Source organism: Glycine soja, chromosome 7 (genome assembly GCF_004193775.1).
Source record: "Glycine soja cultivar W05 chromosome 7, ASM419377v2, whole genome shotgun sequence".
Classification (NCBI taxonomy): domain Eukaryota; kingdom Viridiplantae; phylum Streptophyta; class Magnoliopsida; order Fabales; family Fabaceae; genus Glycine; species Glycine soja.
The window spans coordinates 42,137,036-42,146,888 of NC_041008.1; the positions used below are offsets into that span (position 1 = coordinate 42,137,036).

At 26.7% G+C, this 9,853-nt stretch overlaps 1 protein-coding gene across 1 annotated transcript; it reads left to right on the top strand.

Annotated features, from left to right (window-relative positions):
- Window positions 1-1,605: 1,605 nt before the first annotated feature.
- On the top strand, window positions 1,606-9,641 carry LOC114419805 (fe(2+) transport protein 1-like). Its single transcript, XM_028385595.1, has 4 exons — window positions 1,606-1,761; window positions 6,728-7,471; window positions 8,616-8,765; window positions 9,021-9,641. The coding sequence occupies exons 2-4, from the start codon at window positions 6,857-6,859 to the stop codon at window positions 9,324-9,326; spliced, it is 1,071 nt and encodes a 356-aa protein (XP_028241396.1). The 5' UTR covers window positions 1,606-1,761; window positions 6,728-6,856; the 3' UTR covers window positions 9,327-9,641.
- The last annotated feature ends 212 nt before the right edge of the window (window positions 9,642-9,853 follow it).

Sequence of the window (9,853 nt, forward strand, 5' to 3'; positions counted from 1 at the left end):
CAAATGCATGAGCAAAACATTAAAATTTGAAGCAAATGATCATATTCAATCAATAGGCATTGCTGGGGACACATCTAACAATAACATAACGACCAAACGACCCAACACGTACAAAAAAATAATTGAACTGAGAAGAAGAAGAAGAAGAAGAAGAAGAAGAAGAAGAAGAAGAAGAAGGAAAGGTGTTAACATATTTTCAGATCGAAAATGGTGACATGTCTTTTATGGAGTTAAGAAGAAGAAGATGATGTTATTTTAAACATAAATTTTCATTGAAAGTCATGTGACCAACATGTGCCTACATTTTGTTGAATTATTAAACGGTGTTTAAGAGGAAGGGGGTATGGGTGTAATATGAGTTAAGGGGTCTTTTGCAAAGTGCAAAAAAGGAAGGGTGTTGGGTGCAATTTAGAAACAACATATGGGGTACGAGTATAATTTACTCATGATTTTATGTATTGACATTATTGTTTTCTTTAACTATTTCTTATAATTGATGGTAATTATTGAATAGTAATATAAAAATTTGTACTGTGAAACTGCCTGGATTAGTCTATTTTTAAATTTTGGATAATATTAAAAAATTATAAAAAATAACATCGATTTTTCTAAAAATTGATGTTGTGGTGCAAAAAACAATATCGTTTTTTTATAAAAAAAAACTGATGTTGTGATGCACTCACAACATTTTTTTTCCTGAAAATCGATGTTGTATTGCACATGACAACATCAATTTTCAAGAAACTCGATGTTGTGAGTGCACCACAACATCAATTTTTCTAAAAATCGATATTATGAGTGCACCACAACATCAATTTTTAGGAAAAACCGATATTTTTTTTCATATTTTACATTTTTTACGACATCAATCTTTCTAAAAAATCGATGTTGTGTATTGTATGTTAACGTCGGTGATTTCAATATTGATTAAAAACTAATGTTGAAAGTCGAAAAAAAAAACAGATGTTAAAAGCCTATTTCCTAGTAGTGTTTTAATTTTTTGGTTCAACTTAGTCTTCTACCTTTTTAAATTGATTTAATTTGGTCTTTCAATCTAAATTGTAAGAAATCACATTTTATAACGGTTTAAAACCGCCACTAAGAGATTTTAAACTGCCATAAAATACATATGTTTCTTTTTAAAAAAATAATTTTAAAAATTAAAAGATCAAATTGAACAAAAAAAATTAAAGGATCAAATTGAATTAGTTTTAAAAATTAGAAGATCAAATTAAATTAGAAAACAACTAAAGAACTAAATTAAACTTAAATAATAAATTAGAGGAAAAAAATTAATTTAACCTAACCAATTGCTTCATTATATGACATTAAAATTCGTATATAGGAAATAGATTTTTAGATCTCGAGTTAAAGAGAAATATCAATCAACCGCCAAATGACACATAATGTCCCAAGTACCAACTGCCATGGAGAAAGGGGGGAAATAAAATTTAATGAGAATAATTGTATCACTCTTTTCAACCCATTATTTAAAAGCAATCAATATTTAAAAGGATTTATGTTATGTCCTCCCATTAACACATAATTAGGAGTGAAATTAAACAAGTTTGTCAACTATTGTTATGGTGGCAGTTATACAGTGGCAGTGGAAGCACGTTACTTCCATTCTCTATTTTTCTCTGCCTCAACCAGCTACAAAATTAAGAAACGAAGAAGCAACTAGAGCCAGTTCAGGAAGCCCACCAAGTTCATCGTTACTCATGGCTTGTAACGTAACATTCGTGTTTCAAGATTAATCAGGTGCAAACGCATACTCTACTCTCTTTCCTTTTCCTCCTATTTGAGTATGTTTTTATTTTATCCATGAATAATTAATGAATGATTTATATATCTTGATTTTAAAAATGTTATTTTATAGCTCACACTTTTCTGATCCACCGTTTCTCGTTGCATATAAATTCTTAAAATCGATAGCTTTAAGTTTTACACGTCATTATCAGCTTATGGTAGATTCATATATTATCCTCGTACTATTTTTTCCAATTAAAAAATAAGTTGATATTAAAATTTGCAATACGGGTGTGATTGCATCTGCAACACTACGTTCTGTTTCTAGAGTAACCAGGTGAGATCATTTGCGTACATATTCTACTCTGATTTTTTTCTTTCTTTCGTTTGTGACATTTTCATACCCATTTTATCGGATGTCCCTGAACATTCTTTCAGCTATTTGCTCGTATTAAAATGTGAATTTTCTTATATAGTATTTAAATGATTTGAACAAAAGGAATATTGTTCAGATAATTGCATGAATAACACTTTTCTTCTTTTTCGATTCCTAACATATACTCCAAACAATATTTGCCTTAACTATTCGTTGTATATATGGTTATTCTGAATCCAGAAACGATAGAGGGTTTGAAACCCTAAGGATAAAAGCTAGACTAGATGTCAGTAATTAATGATAAATTTTAATTTGAAATGACCATTAACAATGATAAGTTATTCGTTAAATTAATTTATTGGTAATTTAACTATTTGATAATTTTTAATTAGGTCTCCTAATTTTTTTAAATTATATCTCTAAACTTGTATTTGCTTATTTTTTTTAATCAAGTTCCTAATGCAGGAATCTAATTAAAAATAAATACAAGTTCAGAGATTCAATAAATAAAGTTCAAGAAACTAATTAAAAATTTGATGAAAGTTTATGGACATGCCGAATAATTAAATAGAACTTATTCAAGTATAAAATTGGTTTATTCAAGTATGAAATTGGTTTATTGAAAATGTAAATTAATATAAAAGAATGTATTTATATGGTTTTGAGGAGTGTTAATAACATATTTTAACACACTTCTTTTAAAAAACAATTATATTATTAATTAAAATTTATTAAAAATGATACAACATAATTATAACTCATTAAATAAAAAGTAAGACTCATAGATTTCTAATAAATTTTAATTAATAAAAAAGTATTTTAAAGAATGTACGGCTAATTTTTTCTATATTTTACACAAATACTATTTTTAATATCATGTGTATATATATATATATATATATATATAATGTAGTTATATATAGTTTTACATTTTTAGTTAGTTTTGAATTCTTATAATTTTATTTCAGGAAATCAAATTTTTTGTTAAAAATAAATAATTTTTTAATAATTAAAATGAACACTATAATAGAAATTATTATCAAAAATATGTAATATTAAAAGAGGAATTAAATTAGAAAATTAATTATAATATTGGAAATCACAATAGATATTGTAATAAATTATAGGTTCAAAAATACTATTTTAGGTATTATTATAAACTAGTGAGATAAATTTATTTATTAAAGACTTTATTACCATCGAATAAAATTCTGTAAGTTAGGTAAATAATATGTTACAAAGTACTTATTTTGTCTATGATAAAATAATCAATTAATTAATTGAAAGATGAAAAACTGATTTTCAACTATTAGTTATTAGGTTGTTAGCTTATAAAATTAAAAAATATTTGATAAAATTAATTGTTCAACAAACTGTTAAAATGTAAACTAACATAACAAGACATATTTTATATGGTTTTTATATAACTACTATTTTTATTTTTTATTATAATTTTGTTTTTACCTAATTTTGAAACTCTTATTAATTTTTCAATTCGTCGAGAGGTCAAATATTTTTTTAAAAATAAATATTTTAATAATAAAAGTAAATATTACTTCCTCCACCCATATTTATAGGACATAGTCAATAAAATTTTTATCTTGTGCATTAATTATTTTTTTTTACTAAAATACCCATTTATTTTAATTTATAATTAAATGCTACTTTAAATTGTTACTTTTTTTTTCTCTCCTATAAAGATTGGAGAAGATAAATAAACTCCCATTAAAGTTAAGGGCAAATTTGAAGAAATGTTTCAGCTAAATAAAAATTTAATGCAGATACCTAAATTAAGTAGTTTTCTTACTAAGTATAATATTATCAACTATGTCTTACAAATAGGGACAAATGGAGTATAATATTAGAAATTTATTGAAATAAATAATGTAATATAATATTTATTTATTAAAATATTGAGAATAAGAATAAAAATATAGTAATAAATTCCAAGTTGAAATACTACCTATATATAAAGAAAACTTGATATTTTGTTAGCCGTTAGATTATATATATATATATATATATATATATATATATATATATTATAAATAATAGTTGAGTTGATTTTAAACTTCTTAATATTCTATATTTTATCTCTTGTATCATTGTTTTCAAGAATTAAATTTTTAAAATGATATTTAACGATTTTGTACACAAAATAAATAAAATGAAAATATTTTCACAAAACTTATCATTATATTATATGTGTATCGAATTCATTGATTAATGGTTTTTTTTTTTATTCCAAATCTTCCTAACGTTAATTTCAAAAGTATCTATATACTATATATGCAAAGGGAGCTTGGATCAAATTTTAAAATAATTATAAATTTATATTTATCATAATTTATATATTTTTTCATTTATACATTTAATATTGGTATTATATCACTATATTGACTTACAGAAAGAATAAACCATACTAAGTTTCAACTTGCTTACATTTTTTTTCAGAATTATCAATTAAAAATGTAACTAATCTATAAATCTTAGAAATATACTATTGAATATTTAAAATTAAATAATTTTATTTAAATACATATAAATTTGAAAATAAACTAAAATAATTAATAGTCATAAAATTTTTTAAGACAACATCTCCTCCTGAATTAAAATATAAATAATTATCTTCCTCAATTTTAATATAATTATATTTTGTTAATGTATATATTTTTTATATAAATATAAAAAAACATTTGCATGAGAAGGGTTTAAAATCTAGTTTTAAGTATTGTAAGCTAATAAGATAAACTCATTGAGAACATAGGCTATGTAATGATGATAATGTAAAATAATTAATTTTGTAACTCATCCAATTTAATCACAATTAATCATATAATAAATTTATTAATTTTTACCATAAATATCTTAAAGTCATGATTTATAATTAAATGAGAATATGAAATTACTTTAGGCTGTGAATAGCTATAAAACTCAAATTCATGAGAAGAAAGGCCATGCAGATTTTGCTTTAATTTCCATTAAATAAATTCATCCTGTTACACACACGGCCACAAGGAGCTCTTGGCAATCGACAAGGCAGAGAGAGACCCGTGCCGTACCACTTTCCATGGACTCATCACAAACAGCATGAAGTGTTCAATTTAGATATTTTATGCGTGTTCATAAGGGCCGCACGTACGTCACTGCGTTTACTTCTTGTTAATTTTAATCACAATTTTTAAATCAAAGGCATAGATTATAAATAAAATTAAAATTCACAGACGACTTTGACAGACAGCATGATCCATGAACACTTCAATTCTTTGTTGATTTTGTGCAAACTAATCGTAAATTATTTGTACTTGCCTCTGTCTATGTGATATGCATTGACGTCTCCCTACCCATTTCTATATATAAAATTATTTTCATCATCCTATTGGAATTAATTGGTGATCCTTGCCTTAGTACCCATTTTCGTACGGTTAAATACGTACTAATAATATTAATCTTCTTATGATTAAAACTGTTGTGCAGTCACATTAGTTGGTGTTATGCATCCATCGTGGAATAATTTATCCTGTGTGTACTTGTTTGCTGCTATTAATTGAGTGAATTCCCAAATTTGTCCTTTACAGTGTGAGACTTTAATTCTCAGAAGTAGTAAAATTAAAAAAAAAAATCTTGAAAAAGAATTTGTTATTCTCGTTAGTTCAAAATTTAAAATATTTATGGACTTCAATAATAAGAATTTAATTGCAATGCATACATATAAAGTTTTTTTTTACACTGTGAACCAATTATTATTCATGATATGTATAACTTTTAAGATAGTTAGAATAAGACTCAAACTTTTAATGTGTAAAAGATCTTTAATAATATTAAGATGCTATCTGGTAGGAATGTTCATCCGTCTGGATTTACCAGTAAGTCATCTGACTCAATCATATTATAGGTTGAATTTTTTTTAAGTGTTTAATCAAACTCAATCTAATTTAATTAAGATTCAATTATAAAAAAATTGAATAATAAGTTCTATGTTTTGAAGTTGACCCAATTCATATAAATAAATATAAAATACATTAATTTTTAACTCACATATTTTATTAAATTAAATTACTCATAACTTTTTTTTTTATTTTTTAAGTTGTTATTTTTATTTTTGTATCGATTTTATTTATATTTTTTCATACTAATATAATAATTTATTTCTATCTAAAATAAAAATATCGTATTAACATCAAAATCATCAATTCTATTAATTAAATATTGTCACAATTTAGACTCTTTTAAATGTATTTAATCATTATATACTTATAAAATTTTAATTTAAAAAATTATTGTTTAAAAAATACTAAATAAAAAATATTTTGCAAATATTCTGAGATTAACTTAACTTGTTTGTGATAAGTTGGTTTAGTTAAGTTTATAAAACAAAAAATAAACAAACCGAATCCTACTTAACTCGTTAAATTTTAATCAAATTAAACTATGAATTTAACCAAATCTGATCGAATGTGATCCATCAACATCCCTATTATTATTGGGGGACTAAAGCAACAACAAGTAATTAAGTTAAGGAATTAAGATGATTGCATATAGAGTTGCTTTGAATTTCTTACTTTTAGACACTACTAATGTAAGAATGCTCTATAATTTCAGGACTATAATAATAGTTTGCCCACTATTAAATTCTTGAATGAAAACAAGGCGATTGTAACGTCTATATAAAGCAAATTACAAGTACAAGTGAGAAGTGTCCTTTAGTCTGTGAAAGAGACAACTACAACAATGGCCACTTCACTAACCCTATTCAAAACAATCTTTGTTTTCTTAATTATCTTCACTCTCCTCACACCCCAAGCCACGGCTGATTGTGAAGCCGAATCCAGAAACAGTTGCAACAACAAAAAGAAAGCCCTACCTCTAAAAATCATAGCCATATTCACCATCTTAGCCTCAAGCATAATTGGCATATCCCTACCCTTGGTGACACGTTCGGTCCCTGCCCTAAGCCCGGAAAACAACCTCTTCATAATAGTGAAGTGCTTCGCAGCCGGCATCATCCTCGGCACGGGGTTCATGCACGTGCTCCCGGATTCCTTCGACATGCTTTGGTCGGATTGCTTGAAGGAGAAGCCGTGGCACGAGTTTCCGTTTTCGGGTCTCGCCGCTATGTTCTCCGCCATAATCACGATGATGGTGGACTCCTTGTCCACTAGTATTTACACCAAGAAGTATAGGACTACTGAGGTTGTTCCTGGTGAGAGCAACCGTGCAGGTGGTGGGGACCAATTGGAGATGGCTGCTGTTAACTTGGGGCATTTCCATGGCCACCACCATGCTCATGAGACCAAGATTGAGGGCAAAGAAGCACAGCTTCTACGTTATCGTGTTGTTGCCATGGTAAGATACTGTTTGGCTCTTGCAAATTAAATACATTTTCGTTACCGACTAGTGTACTGTTTATCCCAAAATTAATTGTTGGGGTCTATCCAGAAAAATTATTATATGGTAAGTAGTGTGGAATCATTATCAGACCATGCTCCCATCAATCTCCATATAACATTATATGGTCTAGTTTTTTAATTGGTGTGAAACAATTAGGAGTAAATAATTAATTTAATCCATGAAATTATATTTCATTGTCATTCTAATCTCTAACATCTATCTTTTAGGTCTAGAATTTTTTTAAGTCTCTAAAATTAACTATTTTTTTTCATGTTGATCTTTAGGCCATGGATTGAAGTGATAATAATAATAATAATATAGATTTTAGGATTTATTTGAGACTTTTTAGTCTTATAGATTAATGTGACAACGAGATATAATTTTAAGGATTAAATTGATCATTTATTTAAAGATAAATAAGATTTGATTATGTTACACGAAAATTACTCAGGATTATAATAATCTTGAATCATATAACAATTCTTCAAAGCTTGTTAATTGGCCAATGATTAATTTTAAATATTTATCTAATACTTTAAAATGGATTTATTATATTTTTACTACTCCCTAATTTTTTTTATTGATTTTAGTCTCTTATTTTTTTTCCATCAAGAATTAAAAATAAAGATAAAAAGGTTAAGGGATGAAAAAAAGTAAAAAATTTGACCAATAGACAAAATATTCAAGACCTAAAAATAAAAATTTTACAAAATTTAAGGACTAAAAAGATGAAAAATATTTTTAAAATTTTACATTGCCACATCCAATTACCACATTGTTGTGTCCTTACACTCTTCTTTCTTTGAGGGTTATAGTGAATTTTCAACTTGTACATCTCTAACACCCCACACATGTAGAAATTATTATATGCTCTTAGATTATCATGTCTTGACTAATTTTTTCATGACATATAATTGAAAATTTTAATTTTAAAAAACTAATTATATACACAAAGATTTGTTGAAACTTGAAACTATAATAACCTTAAATCATTTAATAATTTCTCCCATATACCTCCATTTTAACATGAAATGTGTGACGGTTAAGTTTTCGTGGATAATTTAATATTCTAAGCAAATTGATGATGTTGGAAATGCAGGTATTAGAACTTGGAATTATTGTTCATTCAGTGGTGATAGGACTTGGCATGGGAGCCTCAAATAACACGTGCGCAATAAGAGGTCTTATAGCCGCCATGTGCTTCCATCAAATGTTTGAAGGAATGGGTCTTGGTGGGTGCATTCTACAGGTAATAAGAGCATATTATTTCCCACCTCATTTAAGTTTCACATGATTATGCGGTTAAAATTAATAATTTAATGATGATGAGTATAAAATAACTTTACGTTAGTATTTAATTACCAATAATTTATAAAATAACTATTATAAAAATTAATAAATTTATCACATATAATAATTTGTAATTGAATGTGATTGTAAGTGTAATACATAACATTTTTTTCCTCACTCTAAAATTAATTAACCCTTTAATTTTTTTTAATAGGCCGAGTACAAGTTTTTAAAGAAGGTCATCATGGTGGTCTTTTTCTCCGTCACAACCCCATTTGGAATTGCCCTAGGAATTGCAATGTCCACGACCTACAAAGAGAACAGCCCAAGTGCACTAATCACCGTGGGTTTGCTTAATGCATCATCTGCTGGTCTTTTAATCTACATGGCTTTGGTTGACCTTCTCTCTGCTGACTTCATGAGCCCAAGGTTGCAGGGTAGCATTAAGCTTCAATTAAAATCTTACGTAGCTGTGTTTTTGGGTGCTGGTGGCATGTCCCTTATGGCAAAATGGGCTTAATTTTCCCTTACGTGTGGTCTAAGCAATAATGTTGTCATAGAGCATCTTCAAAGTTGGCAATGTCAAGCTTTGATGTGTTCCATTTAAATAGGAAGTTTGACAGTGATGTGCTATATCCAGAAGACACAGTTTACGTTTTCCGTTAAACCAAGTATTTTATGTTGGTAATTTTTTTTAACAATATATATATTGAGGTTTGAATATATACTATCCAAATCTCTTCATACTAGCCGATCCTAGTGGTTGTTATTTTATGTTTGTATTTGACTAAATAAGTAAAAAATAAAGTGATCTAGATTTGCTGCTTTGAAATAAGAGTAATGTCTTTCTACTATATCCTCTTGCATTCTCTAAAAAGTCATAATTACAGTATTAAATAATTTTTTTTATTTAGTTACGTGAGTCTGCAAGAAGATTTCCGGTAGCTTAAATTTTTTTATTAAGTAAATAATTAGATTGTATGAAGTTTTAGTAAGATAATGTGATTAATTATACTTCAGGAGATGTTTTTATTTATCATACTTCAT